At 41.2% G+C, this 26,632-nt stretch overlaps 1 protein-coding gene across 1 annotated transcript in view; it reads left to right on the top strand.

The window, feature by feature from the left end:
* Positions 1–22,688: 22,688 nt before the first annotated feature.
* Positions 22,689–26,632, top strand: part of ELK1 (ETS transcription factor ELK1) — a 90,791-nt gene continuing 86,847 nt past the window's right edge. Inside the window, exons 1-3 of the mRNA XM_053696217.1 lie at positions 22,689–22,765; positions 22,894–23,020; positions 25,565–25,773. Of these exons, the coding sequence (XP_053552192.1) occupies positions 25,567–25,773 (207 nt within the window). The 5' untranslated portion in view covers positions 22,689–22,765; positions 22,894–23,020; positions 25,565–25,566. The remainder of the gene's footprint in view (positions 22,766–22,893; positions 23,021–25,564; positions 25,774–26,632) is intronic.

Below are 26,632 nucleotides of genomic sequence, written 5' to 3'. Positions count from 1 at the left end.
ATAGACATATTGCACTTAGCACTGGGACAGGAGGGGTTAATTTGTGCTTTCTTAAGCTTCGGCAGTGGAGGTTGACAATGCTGCAGTTACTGTTTGCAGCTTTAGAATCTGGCACTTTGCCTTTGTTACCATGACAACGAGGCCTTGTCACTGCTTTTAATGGGGTGCAAGTCACCTCCAACCCAATCCTGATTAGCAAGTCACCTCATGAATATTCTCCACCTCTCTGCTTCATCAACAGGCTCCCCATCCTCCCCTCCGTCCTCACTACCTTGTGCCCCCACCTCCTTATAACCTAGCGTTCATCACCATGTGCCCCCTCCTATACCTAAGCACCCCCCCATTTATACCTAATTATACACCACACATTTGTCATCCACATCCTGCTGACCACTGTTACTCTGTGAATCCTTTTATCATCAATCCATCCTGTGTCCCCTTCCCCTCCTCACTCTGTGCCTCTTCCCCCTTTTTCTTAAGAGTTTGTGCCACCTTATCCTCTTCCTCATCACCCTGTACCCCCTTTCATCTCAAAACACACTGTTCTGCCCCCTTCTCTAGCATACTTCAGTCACCCCCTTTTTAACATTCTGTACCCCTCTTTAGCCGCCTGCGTCCACTTGTTTTTCTCACATTTCCATAGCACACTATACCCCATTTTCAGACTATATACACCCCCCCCATTTCTGTGTTCTTTGTCACAACTAAGGCAGTATTTGAACCCTTCACCTGACCAGTACCATTTACTCTTTCCTAAATCTTTCTGCCCAGTATTTTTAGTACGTTTGGTCCTCTTTAATAATTTTCATTATAACCTCCCTAGTACCCAACATTCCCTCTCCTTAGCCTCCTTCTACTCAGTATCTTGCACCCCTCTCCTGATAAGACAGTGCCCAGACCTCATCATTGCCTTTCTGATCCTAAGTATTCTGCACAACTTCCTCCTCAGCCTTCTGTGCACCTATCCACCAAGCCACCTGCTAATACTTGAGATTTTGTAAAATATATCTATTAAGGTCCACTAAAAAACTAATATGTTTGAGAAAATAAGCAGTATTTCACAAGAATATGTTTACACTAATAAACTAAGACAATGTTTGTTAGTACATACTGGAAATAAAATATTCTTAATATTTGCTATAACCACTATATGCATTTTTCTACAAGCAAAATGTTTCAATCCAAGCTATTCCAGCACTCCTTTAGAGCAGTTTTGCTCAATTCTAGTCCTGATGACCCCCAACAGGCCAGGTTTACATAATATCTGAATTAGAGCACAGGTGAAATAATCAGCTGGTGGGTGAGAAATCCCTAAGATATTCAGTGGGGTTGAGGTCCAGTGATTATGGAGGAAAAGTCATATAAATTAGCATTCCTTGCTCCTTGTATTTCAGATACGCCAGGTACAGCTTTATTGTGTTTAGGTTTGCTGCTGAAAACTTAATCATTTTCCCATTACTTTATGACATTTCTCTGCAGAATAGATTGGTGCTTCTTTTTGGTCAAGGTATAATTGACCTTGTGCATGTCTACAATGGGGAAATTATCCTCACACCTCAATATTTCATGCACCCTATTTGATTGCAGATTTTACAAGCTGTGTTGTAAGCTTCTCGAGCTACAGTTTGCTTACATGAACTGATTGTAGGCAAAACATTTTTAATGTTTGTTTAGTCAGCTTCTGCTTTCTGAGATAGGATGTTCCTGGTTCAGCTGGGCTTCAAGTATGGAAGCAGATGCTGTTCTTTTCCATAATAGTGTTAGATTAATATACTGCTCTTCTGATGCCGTGGTTACTTTAGGTCTGCCTGGTCTTGCTTTGGTTGATCACCTCTGTAGGCAGATGCCTAATTTGACTAATTACAGATCCAGCCCTATATCTCTATTAAAAGGTAGTTTTCCAACAGGAATGATGGAGACAGTAAGGGAATTCAAGAATACCCAGAATATGCATAATCTGAGGATTATTCAAAGGGACATAAGAGTTGCATTACAGGTTTCAAATACAGAAGTATATTCCAATCAAGGCTTTATCACAGGTTATGCAGCGCTTAATTCATTAGTAAGCTCTAACTTGCTAGTGCATGCTATTATTGTACTGTTGCTTGTTCAGAGCTATGTGTTAAAGGGATAGTGTGAAACGAAATTGCTGAGTTATCTTCGTGATACCAAACAGTTGCTGATGGAGATGGAGGAGATACATTGGCAGAGTCACTATGGGTGGCTCACTATAGATGTTACATCATTGTACTCCTCCATCCCCCACAGCAAAGGTTTGGAAGCGTTAAGCTTTTGTTTAGAAAGATATACAACATTAGATCAAGGCTTTCGCTCTTATATACTACGAGTCACACAATATCTCTTAACTCATAACATGTTTGTGTTTGAAGGTGTCCATTACCTGCAGAGATGTGGGACAGCTATGGGGGCAAAGTTTGCCCCCTCCTATGCCAACCTGTTTATGGGTTGGTGGGAGCTGTCCCACATCTATGCATGTGATGGATACTGGAAGGAGAAGATAGTTCATTACAGAAGGTACATAGATGACCTTCTGGTCATCTGGAATGGCAATGTAACAGAAGCTACTGACTTTGTGGAGATGTTGAATCAAAATGATGTCGGCATCAGATTCACAAGTGAATTCAATAAAGATAACACTAATTTTTTGGATGTAAATCTGTCAGGTACTGACAGAAATGAAGTGGTTGCAAAAATATATAGAAAACCCATAGCGGGTAACACTCTCCTCCATGCCAAGAGCAGTCATCCAAAAAGAGTATTTAGGTCAGTCCTAAAAGGGCAGTTCATTAGGATTAAAAGAAACTGTACTCTGGATGAGGAATTTGAAAGGCAAGCTCTTGACATGGAGGAGAGATTTCTGCAAAGAGGTTACAAAAGAACAGAGATTATGGCCATCAAAAATAATGTTGCAGCAATGGACAGAAAAGAGCTTTTAAAAGAGAAGAAAAAGAACAAAGCCACATTTGAAGGTGTATCATTCATAACACAATATAGTCAACAATACCACACAATTTGTGGAATTCTGAGGAAACATTTTCCAATGTTAAAAGCAGACGATAATTTGGCAAATATAATCCCCAAAGGGTGCAGGTATGCATTTAAGAAAGGAAAAAGCATAGGAAACATAATTGCTCCAACACAACTAAGCTTAGAACAACAATTCGTCACCACTTCATCATGGCTCAGATTTAAAGGCACTTATAAATGCAGTTATACACCCTGTACAGCCTGTGCACATTTACAACAGGGAGATGGATTCTCCAGCACCGTTACAGGAGAAAGATTCAATCACCTCTCTTGTTTAAATTGTAGGTCCTGTTATGTAATTTACTTGGTTACCTGCATTACATGCAATATTCAATATACAGGACTCACTACAAGGGAGACTAGAGAGAGGATAAGGGAACATCTAACGAATATAAAGGCAGGCAAACTTACCACACCGTTAGTACAGCATTTTAAATTGGAACATAATAGCAGTGTACACACTTTTAGATGGACCATTATAGAAGTGGTCAAATGTAAATCCAGAGGGGGAGATAGAGACAAACTTCTATCTAAAAGGGAAGTTTTCTGGATTCACAAATTAAAGACCAGGGTCCCCCTTGGATTAAACTCAGAATTTGACCTAATAAACTTTTGGGAATAAGAAAGAGAATATGAGGACCAGTGTATTGGAGATTTTTTACCTATACCAATTGTGACAGACCCTTCTGTCAGGACTGAAGGAGTTAATTGTGTTTAGCTAAGAAACTAATTTCTAAAGACAGAGTTGCTGGCTCCAGCTATAATCTAATTAGTGCTAAGCATTCTATTGTTTGATCACCTCCAGAGAGAAAACGCCTAAGTGATAAGAAGGGCCAAGAGTGTCTTGTGGTTGAAGTGTTTAAGTAATATAATTCTATTGTATCATGTCAAAGGGCTTGTTCCCTCCATGTAATGTACAACAGTCTTTCAACCCCCATCTGGGGGGGGGGGTCAGACCTGCATAAATACTAGGCATAGCCTTTTAATAAATGTCATTCTGTTTTAAACCTGAAAACTGGCTGGGTTGTGAATTGCTGATTCCCTATGCAGGACATTGTTCATCTGATATTAACCTTGGTACACTGTTGGTACCGTAACAATTGGTGGCAAGCGACGGAATGAACCTTATCGCCCAGAAGAGCAACTACACAAGCCAGTAACCTCAGGAAGAGGGGGATTATTACAATACTGACTAAAATGGAAAGAGTACCAGGGACAGAAGGAACCAATGGGCCCAGCATATCAGACGGAACCCCTGAAGAAGCAAGCTTTGATCGGGCGGTTAAAATAAGACTGGCACATTATGGCCCCAACCCATCTGCGGAAATTATCGACCGGGTCATAGCAGCTGTGGAGGCCAACCTACTTCGCCAAAGCAGCGCTGCAGCAGCCCAAGTGGAAAAGAGAAAAGTAAATTTTGCAGCTTTTAAAAACTTCCTGGAAACAGAAGGAGAGATTGATGGGTTCCTTGCGGATTTTGAGAGGCAATGTGCACTACACAAGGTACCCGCAGAGGACTGGGTCACGATATTATCCGGAAAATTATCCGGCCGGGCCAGTGAGGCTTTTCGGGCCATTCCAGATGAGGAGGTTGGGGATTATAATACTGTGAAAGAGGCTCTGCTCTCCAGGTATGCGGTTACACCGGAGGCATACCGGAGGCGGTTCAGAGACACTGTTAAATTAGCTGGTGATTCCTACGTTGAGTGGGCATGTAAGGTGCACCGCACAGCAGCTCACTGGATAGCGGGGTGCCAAGCCGTATCTGGGGAAGAGGTGCTGCAGCTATTCCTGTTGGAACATTGCTTTGACAAGTTATCAGCAGGAGTTAGAGAGTGGGTTCGGGACCGTAAACCCTCCACCCTGCATGAAGCTGCTCGCCTGGCAGATGAGTATATGGATGCCCGCAAACTGGACACTTCTACCACTAAGCCCCCTGCTAGAGTGGAGTACAGACCCCCAGTCACCCCAGCAGCTGCCAGTTACCAACCCCCGGCGCACCGCTATACCACACGGCCTCCGTCCACGAACTACCCTCAGAGAGCCCGGTTCAATTCACGGGGCTACTCACAGCCTATTTGGTGCTTTGGATGTAAGCAACTAGGGCACAAAAGACCAGAGTGTCCCCTAAATGCAGCGAACCAAGCACAGTCCTGGAGAAGACCCGCCGGCGGAATCCCACGTAACTCTCAGCCTGCGGCCCGCTACGTAGAGGCGCAAGAATGCTGGAGCATCCTACATGAGGCAGACCTTGTGCAAGCTGCCCACCGGAATAACCGGCAACTGGTTAAAGTGAATGGGAAGAAGGTCAGTGGTCTACGGGATACTGGTGCTACCATGACCTTGCTTCAAAAGAACTTGGTGTCTGAGAAACAGTACACTGGAGACACTGTGGCTGTGAGGGTAGCAGGGGGCGATGTGTTCAGCCTACCTGTTGCCAGGGTACATTTGGATTGGGGAGTGGGCGCTAGACCTGTGAATGTGGGGGTCAAGAAGGACTTACCTGCTGATGTTCTTCTTGGAAATGACTTGGCTCCCCTTGTTTCTGCCTATGCTCCCATGGGTCCCGCTGATGTTAACCCTGTGACTACCCGTGCTCAGATCCGTGCAGCAGAGACTGACCCCCCTGCTGCTAAGCCCCAGGACGCTGAGCTCAGTAAATCTCTATCCGCTATTGATACGTGGAAGTCCCGTTACAATGCGCTGATGAAGGAGAAGAGGAGCGCAGAGGAAAAAGCACGTTTAGAACGTGAATCTCTGCTAGACAAGCTGCACCGACAGACTGCAGAAAACACCAGCTTGAGAGTGGGACATGAAACATTAAAGACAAACTTAGCGACACTTGAGGAGAAGCTGACGCTGGCTCATAGTGAGGTGCAGCAACTCAAGGGCACCCTATGTCAGTATGAAGGGATTGTGGATACCTATAAAGAGCAGGTACAGAAAACTCGTAAAGAAGCTGATGGGATTTTGAAGGACTGTTTAGCCCTAGTCTGGGCACTGAGGAAGTTGAACCCTTCTTTGTATGGACAGGAATTCTCTCTCATAACGGGAATACAGATGGATTGTCCTGGCAAACTGACATGCCTACCACCTCCTAGTCCGGTCATCCCCAGGTTGACCCGCCAAAGGGTCAAGCCGGGTCTGCCGGAGTGTTCCACAAGGGGGGAGATATGTGACAGACCCTTCTGTCAGGACTGAAGGAGTTAATTGTGTTTAGCTAAGAAACTAATTTCTAAAGACAGAGTTGCTGGCTCCAGCTATAATCTAATTAGTGCTAAGCATTCTATTGTTTGATCACCTCCAGAGAGAAAACGCCTAAGTGATAAGAAGGGCCAAGAGTGTCTTGTGGTTGAAGTGTTTAAGTAATATAATTCTATTGTATCATGTCAAAGGGCTTGTTCCCTCCATGTAATGTACAACAGTCTTTCAACCCCCATCTGGGGGGGGGGGGTCAGACCTGCATAAATACTAGGCATAGCCTTTTAATAAATGTCATTCTGTTTTAAACCTGAAAACTGGCTGGGTTGTGAATTGCTGATTCCCTATGCAGGACATTGTTCATCTGATATTAACCTTGGTACACTGTTGGTACCGTAACACCAATGATATAATGTAATACAGTAGAATGCAATTTTATATTATATAACTATGATAGAAAGGAGTTGATCAAATAATAGACTTTTTAAACTCATTTCACATAATAAAATCATTCTTTGGATGTATTACTAGATATATTTAAATATAGGTGAGTTCACTCAGCATTTGGCTCGGGATTAAAAGATATAGGCCTAGATTTGGAGTTCGGCGGTAGCCATCAAAACCAGCGTTAGAGGCTCCTAACGCTGGTTTTGGCCGCCCGCTGGTATTTGGAGTCAGTGATTAAAGGGTCTAACGCTCACTTTTCAGCCGCGACTTTTCCATACCGCAGATCCCCCTACGCCATTTGCGTATCCTATGTTTTCAATGGGATCTTTCTAACGCCGGTATTTAGAGTCGTTTCTGAAGTGAGCGTTAAAGCTCTAACGACAAAATTCCAGCCGCCTGAAAATAGCAGGAGTTAAGAGCTTTCTGGCTAACGCCGGTTCATAAAGCTCTTAACTACTGTACCCTAAAGTACACTAACACCCATAAACTACCTATGTACCCCTAAACCGAGCTCCCCCCACATCGCCGCCACTCGATTAAAATTTTTAACCCCTAATCTGCCGACCGCCACCTACGTTATACTTATGTACCCCTAATCTGCTGCCCCTAACCCCGCCGACCCCTGTATTACATTTATTAACCCCTAACCTGCCCCCCACAACGTCGCCGCCAGCTACTTAAAATAATTAACCCCTAATCTTCCGACCGCAAAGCGCCGCCACCTACGTTATCCCTATGTACCCCTAATCTGCTACCCCTAACACCGCCGACCCCTATATTATATTTATTAACCCCTAATCTGCCCCCCTCAACGTCGCCGACACCTGCCTACACTTATTAACCCCTAATCTGCCGAGCGGACCTGAGCGCTACTATAATAAAGTTATTAACCCCTAACCCGCCTCACTAACCCTATCATAAATAGTATTAACCCCCTAATCTGCCCTCCCTAACATCGCCGACACCTACCTTCAATTATTAACCCCTAATCTGCCGAGCGGAGCTCACCGCTATTCTAATAAATGTATTAACCCCTAAAGCTAAGTCTAACCCTAACACTAACACCCCCCTAACTTAAATATAATTTACATCTAACGAAATAAATTAACTCTTATTAAATAAATGATTCCTATTTAAAGCTAAATACTTACCTGTAAAATAAATCCTAATATAGGTACAATATAAATTATAATTATATTATAGCTATTTTAGGATTAATATTTATTTTACAGGCAACTTTGTAATTATTTTAACCAGGTACAATAGCTATTAAATAGTTAAGAACTATTTAATAGTTACCTAGTTAAAATAATAACAAATTTACCTGTAAAATAAATCCTAACCTAAGATATAATTAAACCTAACACTACCCTATCAATAAAATAATTAAATAAACTACCTACAATTACCAACAATTAACCTAACACTACACTATCAATAAATTAATTAAACACAATTCCTACAAATAAATACAATTAAATAAACTAGCTAAAGTACAAAAAATAAAAAAGAACTAAGTTACAAAAAATAAAAAAATATTTACAAACATAAGAAAAATATTACAACAATTTTAAACTAATTACACCTACTCTAAGCCCCCTAATAAAATAACAAAGCCCCCCAAAATAAAAAATTCCCTACCCTATTCTAAATTAAAAAAGTTACAAGCTCTTTTACCTTACCAGCCCTGAACAGGGCCCTTTGCGGGGCATGCCCCAAGAATTTCAGCTCTTTTGCCTGTAAAAGAATAAATACAATACCCCCCCCCAACATTACAACCCACCACCCACATACCCCTAATCTAACCCAAACCCCCCTTAAATAAACCTAACACTAAGCCCCTGAAGATCTTCCTACCTTGTCTTCACCATCCAGGTATCACCGATCCGTCCTGGCTCCAACATCTTCATCCAACCCAAGCGGGGGTTGGCGATCCATCATCCGATGCTGAAGAGGTCCAGAAGAGGCTCCAAAGTCTTCCTCCTATCCGGCAAGAAGAGGACATCCGGACCAGCAAACATCTTCTCCAAGCGGCATCTTCGATCTTCTTCCATCCGGTGCGGAGCGGGTCCATCTTGAAGCAGGCGACGCGGATCCATCCTCTTCTTCCGTTGTCTCCCGACTAATGACGGTTCCTTTAAGGGACGTCATCCAAGATGGCGTCCCTCGAATTCCGATTGGCTGATAGGATTCTATCAGCCAATCGGAATTAAGGTAGGAATTTTCTGATTGGCTGATGGAATCAGCCAATCAGAATCAAGTTCAATCCGATTGGCTGATCCAATCAGCCAATCAGATTGAGCTTGCATTCTATTGGCTGATCGGAAGAGCCAATAGAATGCGAGCTCAATCTGATTGGCTGATTGGATCAGCCAATCGGATTGAACTTGATTCTGATTGGCTGATTCCATCAGCCAATCAGAAAATTCCTACCTTAATTCCGATTGGCTGATAGAATCCTATCAGCCAATCGGAATTCGAGGGACGCCATCTTGGATGACGTCCCTTAAAGGAACCGTCATTAGTCGGGAGACAACGGAAGAAGAGGATGGATCCGCGTCGCCTGCTTCAAGATGGACCCGCTCCGCACCGGATGGAAGAAGATCGAAGATGCCGCTTGGAGAAGATGTTTGCCGATCCGGATGTCCTCTTCTTGCCGGATAGGAGGAAGACTTTGGAGCCTCTTCTGGACCTCTTCAGCACCGGATGATGGATCGCCAACCCCCGCTTGGGTTGGATGAAGATGTTGGAGCCAGGACGGATCGGTGATACCTGGATGGTGAAGACAAGGTAGGAAGATCTTCAGGGGCTTAGTGTTAGGTTTATTTAAGGGGGGTTTGGGTTAGATTAGGGGTATGTGGGTGGTGGGTTGTAATGTTGGGGGGGGGTATTGTATTTATTCTTTTACAGGCAAAAGAGCTGAAATTCTTGGGGCATGCCCCGCAAAGGGCCCTGTTCAGGGCTGGTAAGGTAAAAGAGCTTGTAACTTTTTTAATTTAGAATAGGGTAGGGAATTTTTTATTTTGGGGGGCTTTGTTATTTTATTAGGGGGCTTAGAGTAGGTGTAATTAGTTTAAAATTGTTGTAATATTTTTCTTATGTTTGTAAATATTTTTTTATTTTTTGTAACTTAGTTCTTTATTATTTTTTGTACTTTAGCTAGTTTATTTAATTGTATTTATTTGTAGGAATTGTGTTTAATTAATTTATTGATAGTGTAGTGTTAGGTTAATTGTTGGTAATTGTAGGTAGTTTATTTAATTATTTTATTGATAGGGTAGTGTTAGGTTTAATTATATCTTAGGTTAGGATTTATTTTACAGGTAAATTTGTTATTATTTTAACTAGGTAACTATTAAATAGTTCTTAACTATTTAATAGCTATTGTACCTGGTTAAAATAATTACAAAGTTGCCTGTAAAATAAATATTAATCCTAAAATAGCTATAATATAATTATAATTTATATTGTACCTATATTAGGATTTATTTTACAGGTAAGTATTTAGCTTTAAATAGGAATCATTTATTTAATAAGAGTTAATTTATTTCTTTAGATGTAAATTATATTTAAGTTAGGGGGGTGTTAGTGTTAGGGTTAGACTTAGCTTTAGGGGTTAATACATTTATTAGAATAGCGGTGAGCTCCGCTCGGCAGATTAGGGGTTAATAATTGAAGGTAGGTGTCGGCGATGTTAGGGAGGGCAGATTAGGGGTTAATACTATTTATGATAGGGTTAGTGAGGCGGATTAGGGGTTAATAACTTTATTATAGTAGCGCTCAGGTCCGCTCGGCAGATTAGGGGTTAATAAGTGTAGGCAGGTGTCGGCGACGTTGAGGGGGGCAGATTAGGGGTTAATAAATATAATATAGGGGTCGGCGATGTTAGGGCAGCAGATTAGGGGTACATAGGGATAACGTAGGTTGTGGCGGTTTACGGAGCGGCAGATTAGGGGTTAAAAAAAATATGCAGGGGTCAGCGATAGCGGGGGCGGCAGATTAGGGGTTAATAAGTGTAAGGTTAGGGGTGTTTAGACTCGGGGTACATGTTAGAGTGTTAGGTGCAGACGTAGGAAGTGTTTCCCCATAGGAAACAATGGGGCTGCGTTAGGAGCTGAACGCTGCTTTTTTGCAGGTGTTAGGTTTTTTTTCAGCTCAAACTGCCCCATTGTTTCCTATGGGAGAATCGTGCACGAGCACGTTTTTGAGGCTGGCCGCGTCCGTAAGCAACTCTGGTATCGAGAGTTGCATTTGCGGTACAAATGCTCTACGCTCCTTTTTTGGAGCCTAACGCAGCATTTGTTTGAACTCTCGATACCAGAGTTAAATTTATGGTGCGGCCAGAAAAAAGCCTGCGGAGCGTTAACAGCCCTTTTACCGCCAAACTCCAAATCTAGGCCATAGTGAGTCTGCAGATAGAGTGACCTATTCTCATGATTAGCCCAAAAGTAATGAATTGAATAAAATATTGTACGATTAGAGATAATATAAGTCCATTTCTAAACATAATACTATAATCTGAGACAATGAGAAAGTATATTACTCTAAGTACAATATAAATAGTTTCCTTTTCCTCCACTGTTTATGCAAACAAAGTCAGACATGTAATTTCTAAGAGAAAAATGTACCTATATATGTTTTCACATTAATTAGTACAAATACTCTGTCATTATAAATGATCACATATCTGTTACTCTGTCTATTGCCTGGTTGTTTTTCTATCGACACATTGTTAATATTACGTTTGGATATAATTTACATAAGTTACATATGTTGTAATAGTTGAAACTTCATTAGAACGAGCTTATAGAACCATTTCAATTGTTTGAGCTTTAATGATGTAAACAGTTCACATACTATTGAAGGGTTAATTGTTAATTTTGAATATTATAGGTGTGGTTTTGTTCCGCCCCGGGTAAAAGGAGGTTCTTTGTTTTTAACCTATTAACTGGTTTCAATGGGTATTTAATCTCATTTGGAACAAGTGACTGCAGCTACGATTACGGCCTTTGGAGCCGAAACGCGTCAGCGAGCAGTCCCTGGGGTGGAACACACATACCTCTCATGTATCTAGGGATTTGATTTGTCATTACTGCAATGATGAACTTTTAATGTTTCTTCGAATAAAGCTATCTGAAACTTCATCTATGTCCAGTGCATCCTACTTTTTTGGTGATTGCTTAAAGGGATAGTAAACACCAAAAATGTTATTGTTTAAAAAGATAGATAATTCCTATATTTACCATTCGCCAGTTTTGCATAACCAACACTGTTATAGAAATATACTTTTTACCTCTGTAATTACCTTGTATTTAAGCCTCTGCAGACTGCCTCCTTATCTCAGATCAGTTGACAGACTTGCATTTCAGGCAATTAGTGCTGACTCTTAAATAATGCCACATGTGTGAGCACAGTGTTCTCTATATGAAACACATTAACTAATGCCCTCTAGCTGTAAAAAAAATGGTCAAATGCATTCAAACAAGAGGCGGCCTTCAAGGGTTTAGAAAACTAAATTTATGCTTACCTGATAAATTTATTTATTTCCGGATATGGTGAGTCCACAGAATCATCAATTACTGTTGGGAATATCACTCCTGGCCTGCGCCTGCAGGAGGAGGCAAAGAGCACCACAGCAAAGCTGTTAAGTATCACCCCCCTTCCCACAATCCCCAGTCATTCGACCGAATGAAAAGGAGTAACACAAGGTGTGGAGGTGCCTGAGGTTTAGTAAAAAAAACTGTCTTAAAAGAAAGGGCGGGGTCATGGACTCACCATATCCGGAAAGAAATTTATCAGATAAGCATACATTTTGTTTTCTTTCTTAAGATATGATGAGTCCACGGAATCATTAATTACTGTTGGGAATCAATACCCAAGCCAGAGGACACAGATGATTAGGGAGGGACAAGCAGGTCGCCTAAACAGAAGGCACCACCGCTTGAAGAACCTTTCTCCCAAAAGAAGCCTCAGCCGAGGCAAAATTATAAAATTTGGAAAAAGTATGCAAAGAAGATCAAGTTGCAGCCTTGCAAATCTGTTCCACAGAAGCCTCATTTTTGAAAGCCCAAGAAGAAGAAACAGCCCTGGTAGAATGAGCCGTGATTTTCTCAGGGGGCTGCTGTCCAGCAGTCTCATACGTCAAACGAATAATACTTCTCAACCAGAAAGAAAGAGAAGTGGCAGTACCTTTCTGACCTTTGTGTTTCCCAGAAAAGCAAACAATGCAGAAGACTGACGAAAGTCCTTAGTCGCCTGCAAATAGAATTTAAGAGCCCGCACAACATCTAGGTTGTGCAACAAACGCTCCTTATGAGAAGAAGGATTAGGGCAAAGAGAAGGAACAACAATTTTCTGATTAATATTTCTAACCGAAACGACCTTAGGAAGAAAACCAAACTTGGTACGAAGAACTACCTTATCCGCATGAAATATGAGATATGGCGAATCGCACTGCAAAGCTGAGAGTTCCAAAAGTCTGAGCAGAAGAGATAGCAGTAAGAAACAAAACCTTCCAAGATAACAACTTTATTTCTATGGAATGCATTGGCTCAAACGGAGGCTGTTGCAAAACTTTGAGAACAAGATTAAGGCACCAAGGTGGAGCAACAGATTTAAACACAGGCCTGATTCTGACCAAGGCCTGACAAAAAGATTGCACATCTAGCACATCCGCAGACGCTTGTGCAGCAAAATAGATAGGGCAGAGATCTGACCTTTCAGAGTACTGTCAGACAAACCCTTCTCTAGGCCTTCCTGGAGAAGGGATAAAATTCTTGGACCCTACTCCAAGAGTATCTATTGGATTCACACCAATGAAGATATTTACACCATATCTTATGGTAAATCTTTCTAGTAACAGGCTTACGAGCCTGGATCATGGTCTCAATGACCGACTCGAAAAAAACATGCTTAGATAAAATTAAACGTTCAATCTCCAAGCAGTCAGCTTCAGAGAAATTAAGTTTGGATGAAGAAAAGGAACCTGAAGTAGAAGGTCCTTCCTCAGAGGGAGTCTCCACGGAGATAGAGATGACATTTCCACTAGGTCTGCAAACCAGATCCTGCAAGGCCACGCAGGAGCTATTAGAATCACCAAAGCTCTCTCCTGCTTGATCCGAGCAATGAATCGTGGAAGGAGAGCAAAAGGAGGAAAAAGGTATGCCAACCTGAAGTTCCAAGGAACTGCCAGAGCATCTATCAGGAAAGCCTGAGGATCCCTCAACCTCGATCCATACTTTGGAAGCTTAGCGTTCTGGCAAGATGCCATCAGACCCAATTCCAGTAGGCCCCATTTGGTGGTTTACCTGGAGAACACCTCCGGATGGAGTTCCCACTCCCCGGGATGGAAAGTCTGTCTGCTTAGGAAATCTGCCTCCCAATTGTCCACTCCTGGAATGTGGATGGCAGATAGACAGCAGTTGTGAGCTTCCGCCCACTGAATGATCCGAGCCACCTCCTTCATGGCTAAGGAACTCTGAGTTCCCCCCTGGTGGTTGATGTAAGCCACTGAGGTTATGTTGTCTGACTGGAACCTGATAAACCAGGCTAAGGCCAGCTGAGGCCAAGCCATCAAGGCATTGAAGATAGCTTTCAACTCCAGAATGTTTATGGGGAGAGCAGATTCCTCCTGAGACCACAGTCCCTGCACCTTCAAGGAGTCCCAAACCACTCCCCAGCCCATCAGGCTGGTGTCCGTGGTCACAATCACCCATGAGGGTCTGCGAAAGCATGTTCTCTGAGACAGATGTCCTTGAGACAGCCACCATGAAAGAGAGTCTTTCCCTGCTTGATCTAGAACTATCCTCTGAGATAGGTCCGCATAATCCCCGTTCCGTTGGCTGAGCATACATAACTGTAGAGCTCTCAAATGGAATCAAGCAAAGGGAACTATGTCCATGGAAGCCACCATCAGACCAATTACTTCCATGCATAGGGCCACTAAAGGTCGTACCGCCGACTGAAGAGATAGGCAAGAGGACAGAATATTGGCTCTTCTGACTTCCGTCAGAAATATTTTCATCAATAGGGAATTTATAATGGTTCATAAGAAAACCACCCTTGTAGCCGGAACAAGGGAACTCTTTTCTAAATTCACCTTCCATTCGTGGGAACAAAGAAAAGACAACAAGATCTCTGTGTGAGATTTTGCTAGTTGAAAAGATGGCGCCTGAACCAAGATATCGTCCAGGTAAGGTGCCACTGCAATTCCCAGAGACCGAATTACTGCCAGCAGAGCTCCCAGGACCTTTGAGAAAATCCTGGGAGCTGTGGCAAGGTCAAATGGAAGTGCCACAAACTGAAAGTGTTTGTCCAGATAGGCGAACCTCAGAAATTTGTGATGATCCCTGTGAATGGGAACATGTAGGTACACATCCTTTAGATCTATGGTCGTCATTAACTGACCCTCTTGCACTAGAGGAAGAATGGAACAGATAGTCTCCATTTTGAAGGACAGCACTATGAGAAACTTGTTGAGGAATTTTAGATCTAAAATTGGCCTGAAAGTTTCCTCTTTTTTGGGAACCACAAACAGGTTGGAATAGAACCCTAGACCCGGCTCCTGTACTGGGACTGGGACTATCACTCCCAGTAGGGAAAGGTCCTGTACATATTTTAAGAATGCCTCTCTCTTTGTCTGGTCTTCAGATAATCTTGAGAAATGCAATCTGCCCCTGGGAGAAAAGGTCTTGAATTCTAACTTGTAACCTTGGGATACTATGTCCACAGCCCAAGGATTTGGGACATCTCGTATCCAAGCTTTAGAGAACTGAGAGCGTCTGCCCCCCACTAGATACGATCCCGGATCAGGAGCAAACACTTCATGCTGACTTGGAGTCAGCTGTGGGCTTTTTCGATTGCTTCCCCTTGTTCCAAGACTGACTGGGTTTGCAAGAAGGCTTGGCCTGATCTTGTTAGGTAGAAGCTGGGGAAGACTTACCTCTGAAATTACGAAAGGACCTTTCGCTCTATTCTTCCTATCCTGAGGTAGAAAAGACCCTTTTCCACCCGTAATATCAGAAATAATCTCTGCTAACCCTGGACCAAACAATGTCTTACACTTATAAGGAAGAACCAAAAACTTGACCTTAGAGGAGACATCTGCTGACCAAGATTTCAGCCACAAGGCTCTGCGGCCTAACACTGCAAAACCAGATGACTTGGCGCTCAGCCTAATCACCTGCAAGATAGCATCTGAAATAAAGGAATTAGCCAACATAAAGGGACATGAAACCCACATTTTTTCTTTCATGATTTAGAAAGAGCATGCACTTTTAAACAACTTTCTAATTTACTTCTATTATCTAATTTGCTTAATTCTTCTGATATCCTTTGCTGAAAAGCATAGGATCAGTAGCTACTGATTGGTGGCTGCACATAGATATCTTGTTTGATTGGCTCACCCATATGCATTGCGATTTCTTAAACAAAGAATATCTAAAGAGTGAGGCAAATTAGATAATATAAGTAAATTGGAATGTTGTTTAAAATTGTATTCTGTAGCTAAATCCTGAAAGAAAATGTTTCGGTTTAATGTCCCTTTAAGAGCTTAAATTCTGTCTTGAATCTCATCTAAAGGAGTTTCTACCTGAAAAGAATTAGACAAAGCATCAAACCAGTAAGATGCGGCACTTGTCACTGTGGCAATGCAAACTGCAGGTTGCCATAAAAGACCAAGATGAAAGTAAATTATTTTTAAGTAAACCTCCATCTTTTTATCCATAGGATCTTTGAAAGAGCACCTATCCTCAATAGGAATAGTTGTCCTCTTGGCTAGAATAGAAATAAACCCTTCTACTTTAGGAACATAGTGCCATGTTTCCATAAAATAGTCCGCGACTGGAAAAATTTTCTTAAAAATAGGAGACGGGGAGAAAGATACCCCCGGCTTCTCCCACTCCTGGGTAATAATATCCGAAGCCCGGTCAGGAACCGGAAAAACCTCCTTAGAAGAAGGAATTTCAAAGTAATTACTGAGTTTACTAGATTTCTTAGGCTGGACAGTGACAGGAGTATCCGAGTCGTTCAAGGTAGCCAACACCTCTTTTAACAAAACACAAAGGTGTTCAAGCTTAAATCTGAAAGAACTTCCATCAGTTTCAGACGACGGACTTACACTATCCGAATCTGAGATCTCACCCTCAGAAAGCTCTGATGCATCTTCCTCATCAGACTTAAAGGGACAGTCAAGTCCAAAAATAACTTTCATGTTTCAAATAGGGCATGTCATTTTAAACAACTTTCCAATTTACTTTTATCACCAATGTTGCTTTGTTCTCTTGGTATTCTTAGTTGAAAGCTAAACCTAGGAGGTTCATATGCTAATTTCTTAGACCTTGAAGGCCGCCTCTAATCTAAATGCATTTTGATTTTTCACCACTAGAGGGCATTAGTTCACGTTTCATATAGATAACATTGAGCTCATGCACATGAATTTACCCTGGAGACAGCTCTGATTGGCTAAAATGCAAGTCTGTCAAAAGAACTGAAATAAGGGGGCAGTCTACTGAGGCTTAGATACAAGGTAATTACAGAGGTAAAATGTGTATAATTATAACTGTGTTGGTTATGCAAAACTGGGGAATTAGTAATTAAGGGATTATCTATCTTTATAAACAACAAAAATTCTGGTGTTGACTGTCCCTTTAAGAGGAAGGGCCATCTGAGACAAACCACTGGAATCAGAGACCTTGCCGTCTGAATTCCTTTTCCTCTTGCGCTTTCCCTTTAATAAAGGAAAAGCCGCTAGTGCTGCAGATACCGCTGAGGAAACCTGAGCGGCAATGTCTGCTTTCAAATATGCTCCACTGGGAGCTATAGAGGAACTGCAGGGCACTGCATGCAACGCCATTGCGGCTTGGGACATACAGGAGAAGGCTGTGGTATTACCCAAACAGCATCATCCTGAGAGACATTAGGCTCATCAATCAAAATTCTTTCTTTACACTGTAAAGTCTTTTTAACACATGAGGAATAGAACTGCATTGGTGAAGCATTCTGAGCTTTTAAACACAATAGACATGCATTTAACCCCTTAAGGACCAACAACGTATAGGGTACGTCCTACAAAAAAATGTCCTTAATGACCAAGGACGTACCCTGTACGTCGTTGGTGTCTTCAAACGGTGGAAGCGATCCTGATCGCTTCCAGCCATTTTCATGTTATTGCAGTGATAATTCGATATTGAGGCATCCTGCAATAACATTTTCTAGCCATCCGATGCAGAGAGAGACACTCTGTGGCCCCCTCTGCATCGGACATCTATGGCCACGATCGTTGGTGGTAGCCGATGTAGGAGGCGGGTGGGCGGCCATCGCTGTGGGTTGAGAGTCAGAGAGGGGCGGGATCATGTAAGGGGACGCCGGGGGTGTCCACGTGTGCGTGCATGGGGGGCGGGGGCATGCACGGGGGCGGGAGTGGGTGGGAACACAAAGTGGGAGAAAGGAGGGAGGGAATTTTGATCTAAGGGATCTGGGAGGGGGTGGGGGTTGTTTATTGAGAGGGGGAAGCTACACTACAGAAAAATCTGGAAAAAAAAATAACATTTTTGGAAAACTGTGTACTGGCAGACAGCTGCCAGTATCCAAGATGGCGCACAATAAGGTAGAGGGGGGAGATTAGAGAGCTGTTTGGTGGGGGATCAGGGAAGTTGGGGGCTAAGGGGGGATCCTACACAGCAGAATATGTAAATATTTTGGGGGGGGGGGGAATTAAGAGATACCTTTTATTTTAGTACTTGCAGACTTTCTGCCAATACTTAAGATGGCGGGAACAATTTTGGGGTGGGGGAGGGAATAGAGCTGTTTGGGAGGGATCAGGAGGTGGGCTGTTTCAGGTGGGAGGCTGATCTCTACACGAAAGCTAAAATTAACCCTGCAAGCTCCCTACAAGCTACCTAATTAACCCCTTCACTGCTGGGCATAATAAAAGTGGTGCGCAGCGGCATTTAGCAGCCTTCTAATTACCAAAAAGCAACGCCGAAGCCATATAAGTCTGCTATTTCTGAACAAAGGGGATCCCAGAGAAGCATTTACAACCATTTGTGCCATAATTGCACAAGCTGTTTGTAAATAATTTCAGTGAGAAACCTAAAGTTTGTGAAAAAGTGAACGATTTTTTTTATTTGATCGCATTTGGCGGTGAAATGGTGGCATGAAATATACCAAAATGGGCCTAGATCAATACTTTGGGTTGTCTTCTAAAACAAATATCTACATGTCAAGGGATATTCAGGGATTACAGACAGATATCAGTGTTCCAATGTAACTATCGCTAATTTTGAAAAAAAGTGGTTTGGAAATAGCAAAGTGCTACTTGTATTTATTGCCCTATAATTTGCAAAAAAAGCAAAGAACATGTAAACATTGGGTATTTCTAAACTCAGGACAAACTTTAGAAACTGTTTAGCATGGGTGTTTTTTTTTGGTGGTTGTAGATGTGTAACAGATTTTGGGGGTCAAAGTTAGAAAAACGGTATATAATATGTGTGGGTAAAGAAACACAAACACCGCAGAAATGTAAAAATAGCCTTGGTCCCAAACATTTAGAAAATGGAAAAGTGCTGTGGTCCTTAAGGGGTTAACCGAATTTGATCCTGATCTGTATCAGACATGATCGTATAAAGAAATCACTGTGCAATAGAATAAACTAAAGTGTTTGTTTCAGAGTACTGACTCCTCTTACGCTTTCTAGAAAAATATACTACTGGTACACTATATTGAGGGTGTTGACAAATTAAATTTACAGCAAAAGAAATGAATGAGCAACCATGCGCTCCTTTAACACTCAGGAATCCCCACACCTCAGTCTTAGCCGAGGCACCTACCTGTCACGAACTCCGAATACAGAATAAAGTCTCACTCTCGCTGTCAGCACCGCTCTGAAGCAGAGACCGAAAGAGCGTCACGTGATCGGCTGCAATACAACTGCACCACAGAGAGGCGTGAAACAAAAAATGAGCTACTTCCTGGTTACGCAATGCAAAGTAACCGTCTGAGCTAATTTGTGAAGAACTGCCGTACAAATCCACTATACGGTCAAGCTAGATTTAACCCGTTAAATAGTGTAAAAGTGCCACTGCACACAGGACTTTCTCGTTAATCCCCTCCGTAAAAACAAGTGACTCTTTCTCACTTCACAAGAAAAAAAGTTTAACCTCAATAAAAAAGCCTCATTAACCCTTTGGATAAAGTCTCAGTCACAATGCCCTGCACCATGCCCAACTTATCCGTATATAAGGATTAGTCTGTCCCCTGTCACAAATGCATAGAATATTGCAAGTGCTTAAATTCTCCCCACCTGGAAAAAAAACAGGGACTTTCCTGCCAAATCCGCTGTCCGGCATGTAGACAGCTTTCCAGGTATGTAAGGACACAGTTCCTCAGAGAGACTTGTAAAAAGGGAAAGAACAGAGTCAACTACTCTGTTTTTCTATATTAGGGCAGCACAATACTAGGAAAACACAGTAAGGCCCACCTTACAAGTTCCTAGCTGCTTGAAAGCCACCACAACCCTTACTCAAGAGATTATCGTGGAGTACGGCTATACCCCAAAAACTTGCTTGTAGATATTAAAATTTTCAGACACCAAAATCTTCACCTCCTCCTTGTACGAAGGCAAAGAAAATGACTGGGGATTGTGGGAAGGGGAGTGATACTTAACAGCTTTGTTGTGGTGCTCTTTGCCTCCTCCTGCTGGCCAGGAGTGATATTCCCAAAAGTAATTGATGATTCTGTGGACTCATCGTATTTTAGGAAAGAAATTAGCATATGAGCCTACCTAGGTTTAGCTTTCAACTAAGAATACCAAGAAAACAAAGCAAATTTAATGATAAAAGTAAATTATAAAGTTGTTTAAAATGACATGCCCTATCTGAATCATGAAAGTTTAATTTGGATTTTACTATCTCTTTAAGCCTCTTCAATGACGTTAAACACATAGTTAAAGTTAGCTGATCCTAAGCTGAGCACAGACATTGATTGGCTGCAACCCCTGATTTGCTCAGTTGACATGTTCAGCTCCAGTTGTGCATTCATGGTCTGAAGCTACTTAATAAAGTAATATAATGTTTTAGAACATTTTATTATTGCTCTTTTATGCCCCTTTAAACATGTCACTGAGACCTCACAGCTATGGTATTCCTATGCATTATTTAAAGGGCTATAATAGTCAAAACATTACATGCTCTAATCTAATCCGCTAGAGCAGGGTTCTTCAAACCACGGGTCGGTACCCATTACTGGGTCGCAACACCATGTTTACTGGGTCACAACTTGTGCTTGTTGTAGAAGAGTGTGGTGTGTGTGTTATATTACATATACATATCACATACACATACATATTAACACATGAATGTATATTTATATAAGCATATATATATATATATATATATATATATATATATGGACTATTCTCAGTATATGCACTCTCACTATCACTCCACAACTGCCAGGGTGCTCTCAGGGAGTATGCAGTGTCAAAAAAATTCAAAGCACTCACTGGTCTTCTGCCATCCAATCAAATATTTATTTGTGTAACGTTTCGGGACCTGTAGCGTCAGACGAAGGGACGCTACAGGTCCCGAAACGTTACACAAATAAATATTTGATTGGATGGCAGAAGACCAGTGAGTGCTTTGAATTTTTTTGACACTATATATATATATATATATATATATATATATATATACAGTATATATATTTACTGGGAACACACAGTTCCCCATAGACCGCAATGTAAAGGGACTTTTCAGTGCAGTTTTTTTTTTCTAACACCCAACACTTGCCAACTTTAGCCCCCAAAACTGCTTAGTGCAGTTGTTTTTTATTTAAAAAAAGATACATTTTTTAAAATAAAAAACTAAAATAAACATTATTTGGGGGGCAATCTCGGGTTAATTTTCAATAACCAGCCACTTGTAATGGCTGGTTATTTATTGCGCACTGCCCGTTTACGGGCACATAATAAATTAGCGCTCCACTTGTAATGGCTGGTTATTTATTGCGCACTTCCCGTTTACGGGCACACAATAAATTAGCGCTCCACTTGTAATGGCTGGTTATTTATTGCGCACTTCCCGTTTACGGGCACACAATAAATTAGCGCTCCACTTGTAATGGCTGGTTATTTATTGCGCACTGCCCGTTTACGGGCATGCAATAAATTAGCGCTCCGCTTGTAATCTAGCCAAATACGTTTTGGCTGCGGTAAGAAGCTTTTGCTTAAACATTTAAACCATTTACTTGTAATACAAGATTTGCATTATATTTGCGCAAGGTAACAAGCAAAATAAAGCATCCTGCGCTAACGATTGCGCTCTACTTGCAAGCAACAGTGCAATAATCTTCATCCCTTTAATTTGACAGTTACACAAAGGGTGATTGTATGTTAAAAAAAAGTATTCTTTCCATTAGTTTGTGCTTTCTTTATAAAAAAAAGTGACATTTTGTATATAGTTAAATAGATATTGTGTTATGTAACCCAAAAAAAACAAGTTTTACACTAAAAACAAACATAAATGAAATGAATTGATAACTAATGTATTCACTTTCACTGCTGCAAATAGAATTGTGTTCAATATAACAATGTCCTGATAATTTGTAAATAAATAATTAGATGTAGATGATTTTCTAATGTTTCCCCTCTCTGCCCCCCTTGTCTTGATTGTATAAAGTTGTCTCCTGCAATGGTTCCTCTCTCCTCCAATCACCACTTCTCTCCTCCCTCCCCCTTTTTCACGTATGCTTCATCCCTCTGACGTAAAACTAGGATTTTCTCCTGTTCCTGCTTGATGAAGGGGAGAGAGGAGAGAACAGAAAATACAGTGGTGAGGGAGAGGCGTGCTAATAATCCTGGCAAAGCTCAAATAAATGGGCCAAAGAGAAAGACAAGGGGGATTCCTGGTGTTTTTTTTGTGACTCCCCCCTCCCACCCACCCCCAGTACAATGCTGCAGGCTGTCTTGTTTCTCTGCAGCCCCAGGGCTGGAACTCTGAGACCTTCCAGGTGTAGAGAGAGACAAGCTCTTGTTCAGGGGAGGGGTGCATAAACCTGCTTGGACTGCAGACAGGTGAGATAGGAAAATGCAAACGGAGAGATGTGGGGATCTGGGCAGGGGAGAAACATGTTTTGCTGCTAATTCATTTGCTGCTGTCTACGTCCTATGTCCTTACCACTGTCGCTTCTCTGCCATGGCAGTGTCCGCTTCACCACAACATCTACTTGTAAACACCATTAGTGCGGGGGAGAGCGAGCACAGACTGTAGCAGTGGGAGAGAGTGCTGAGCGGTGAGAGAGAAGGAATGGAAAAGAATGAGAGAGTAAGGTGAGAACAAAATATAATAATGTGAGATGCCAGAGGTTTGGATCTCGTCTGTACCTGGTGCCCTGACACAAATTCGCCTCTCGCCACTCTCTAACATTCTGTGTAATCTTTCCGCTATTTACATACTCTGTGTTTTTCATCTTTCATTATTTGCCATTTTTGTATCTTTTTTTTTCTGTCTTTCTGTCTTATATATTCATTATATTTTTCAGATCTTCTGTTTACCACTTTCTAAAGCTCTTTCTGTTACTGATTCACAATCTCCTTATTCATTATTTGTATCATACCCTCTTGTTCTTTCATCTTCTTTATAATTTACCTTCTCATATTCTAACATGTCTCTCCATCCAAATCGAACTCTCTAATGTTTCTACTCACTTGAACCCTCTCCCCGTCTGTCACTGTCATGCTTTCTGTCCCTAGGGCCCAATTCTCTGTAGCTGGTCTGGTGAGATCCTATAAGATGCCTCGTCTGTATTACAGAGTCCCTCCGGGATTATTTAAAGGGACACTGAACCCAATTTTTTTCTTTCGTGATTCAGATAGAGCAGGCAATTTTAAATAACTTTCTAATTTACTCCTATTATCAATTTTTCTTCGTTCTTTTGCTTTCTTTATTTGAAAAAGAAGGCATGTAAGCTATTTTTTTGGTTCAGTACCATGGAAAGCACTTGTTTATTAGTAGGTGAATTTATCCACCAATCAGCAAGAACAACACAGTGTGTTCACCAAAAATGGGCCGGCATCTAAACTTACATTCTTGCATTTCAAATAAAGATACCAAGAGAATGAAAATAATTTGATAATAGGAGTAAATTAGAAAATTGCTTAAAATTGCATGCTCTATCTGAATCACGATAGAAAAAAATTTGGGTTCAGTGTCCCTTTAAGGGCAATATTTACCTTGGTAAATGTGTATCTCATTAAAAGGATATGAAACACAACATTTTTCTTTCATGATTCAGGTAGGGCATGTGATTTTAAACAACTTTTAAATTTACTTCTATTATTAATCTTTTATTGAAAAGCAGAGGCATAAGCTTAGGAGCCGGCCCATTTCTGTAACACTATATGGCAGCAGTTTAGCAAGAATGTTATCCATTTATAAGAACACTAGAGGGCAGCACTATTTCCTGTCATGTAGTGCTCCAGATGTCTACCTAGGTATCTCTTCAACACAAAATAGCATGGGAACAAAGCAAATTTGATAATAGAAGTAAATTGGAAACTTTTTTTTAAATGTTTTAGTTTTCATATCCCTTTAAAGGGACAGCCAACACCATAATTTTTGTTGTTTAAAAATAGAGATAATGCCTTTATTACCCAATTCCCAGTTTTGCATAACCAACACTGTTATAATAATATATGTTTTACCTCTGTAATTACCTTGTATCTAAGCCTCTGCAAACTGCCTCCTTATTTCAGTTCTTTTGACAGACTTGCAATTTAGCCAATCAGTGCTGACTCCTAGGTAACTTCCCGTGCGTGAGCTCAATGGTATCTATATAACACATGAACTAACGCCCTCTAGTTGTGAAAAACTGTCAAAATGCATTCAGATTAGAGGCGGCCTTCAAGGTCTAAGAAATTAGCATCGGGGGCTACCTAGGTTTAGCTTTCAACTAAGAATACCAAGAGAACAAAGCAAATTTGGTGATAAAAGTAAATTGGAAAGTTGTTTAAAATTGCATGCCCTATTTGAATCATGAAAGTTTTATTTTGGAATTGACTGTCCCTTTAAGGGAAGATTAATAATATGCGTTATGTTAAGGAGAGATGCTTACTTTACAATATAATGCTCAGTAAAATAAGCTGATTCTTTCTCTACAAGCTGGCAAGTTTTTGGAGAATTGGGACCTTAATCATACTTTTTTGTCTTTCTCATATACTCCCAAAACTGCAATCTGTATCTTAAGTGCTCTGTTTTTATTATATATATGTAATGTTTTACTTTTTATGGATTCTTGCTGTCTCTTACATGCGTCTCTCTATCCTACTTCCCATCTCCTTTTTTTATGAGCTGATCCTATGTCTCGAACTTTCATACTCTGTGAACTGTACTCTTATACTATTTGCATTACACTCTCTATTGCCCTTTCCCGTATTCGTTCTCTGAAACGCACTCCTTTAGTCTCACGTGTGTTTTGTACTGTCTGTCTTTTTGTAGTGGACTCTCAGTTGCGCCATCCTATTCTCTAAGTGCCTCGTTCTCATACCTTTTATATTTACTTATATTTATCTTCATACATGTGACCAGATTTTTTTTCTCTTGACTTTTTCCAATCACCCTCACTCTCAGGTTTACAATTACACTGTTGTCACATTCTCTTGCACCCCCTCCCCCTTTCTCATTCTCTCTAATTCTTTCTCCCCTTCATCCCTTTCCTTTTTTTTGTTTTTCTCTCTATGTGTCTCTATCTCTCTCATTCTCTATCTCCCCATCCCTTTCTCTCAATCTAATTTTTTTCTCTGTCACTCTCTCGCTGTCTATCTCTCTATGTCTGTCATTCTCTATCACTCTCACGTTCTCTCCCAACCTCGCAGTGATGGACCCCTCTGGAACCCTCTGGCAGTTTCTCCTGCAGTTGCTGGAGGAGCAAAGCCACCGGCACCTCATCTCCTGGACATCCAATGATGGGGAATTTAAACTGCTGGATGCAGAGGAGGTGGCACGACTTTGGGGCCTACGGAAAAACAAAACCAACATGAACTATGACAAGCTGAGTCGAGCTCTCAGATATTACTATGATAAGGTGAGCAATATAATTTAATGTATATATCTTACAGGGATTCTGCTCCTTCTGGTTCCCACATGACGGTTCTCCCTCCTTCCATGACACATGATTAACAAAAGTGATCTGATCCCCTTAGCAGTCCCTCACTTCTTTCATTTACATGTTTTTAAAGCATTGAAGCATTAGATATTTTATATTTACCTAACACTGAGTGACTTCCAAAGAAACTGGACATTTAAGTGTCCAGTATTTTTGGAAAGATTTTACTGGACAAAAAACAAAGGTGCTGCAAGCTGCTCATAAATAAAAACATACTATTTATTCAAACGTTATTAATAATAGTACAATATTGGATCAAAAAAGTAGAGAGTGCTGTATCCATAGACTGGCTTACGCGTTTCAGTGTTATGCCGTTTTGATAGCCCTATGTACTAAACGTCAAAATCTGTATGAGCAGTTACTTTTCTTAATGTATTTTAGACGGAAGGGGTCTTGGCTTTGTGAATGTTTGCATTATGGTTTAAATACCAAATACACTCTTAATGAGTTACAGTCTGTAAGAATATTTTGGGGGTTTGACTACAAGGTTAAGGCTTCAACTCTCTTGGTTATAAAAGATTTTACTGGACAGCCTGCTAAAATACTGAACTGTCCGGTTCAATACTGGACACCTGGCAACCCTACCTACCACTCCGCCCATAAGATAACAAATCGACTTGGCTGCCCTTGTCATAGGGTGATATTTTTAATTTGTCAGTTTAAAAAAGAAAAAGAGCATATGATACAAAAATCACTGCTAAATTTATTACACAAATTGTGGTGTGCACTTACAAAACTTAATGGCTTACATAAAAAATAGGCCAAACAGTTCATGCAT

The sequence above is a fragment of the Bombina bombina genome, chromosome 12 (genome assembly GCF_027579735.1).
Source record: "Bombina bombina isolate aBomBom1 chromosome 12, aBomBom1.pri, whole genome shotgun sequence".
In the NCBI taxonomy this organism is placed as follows: domain Eukaryota; kingdom Metazoa; phylum Chordata; class Amphibia; order Anura; family Bombinatoridae; genus Bombina; species Bombina bombina.
Note: the sequence above shows the minus strand (reverse complement) of the source record. Positions and strands in the feature narration are given on the sequence as shown.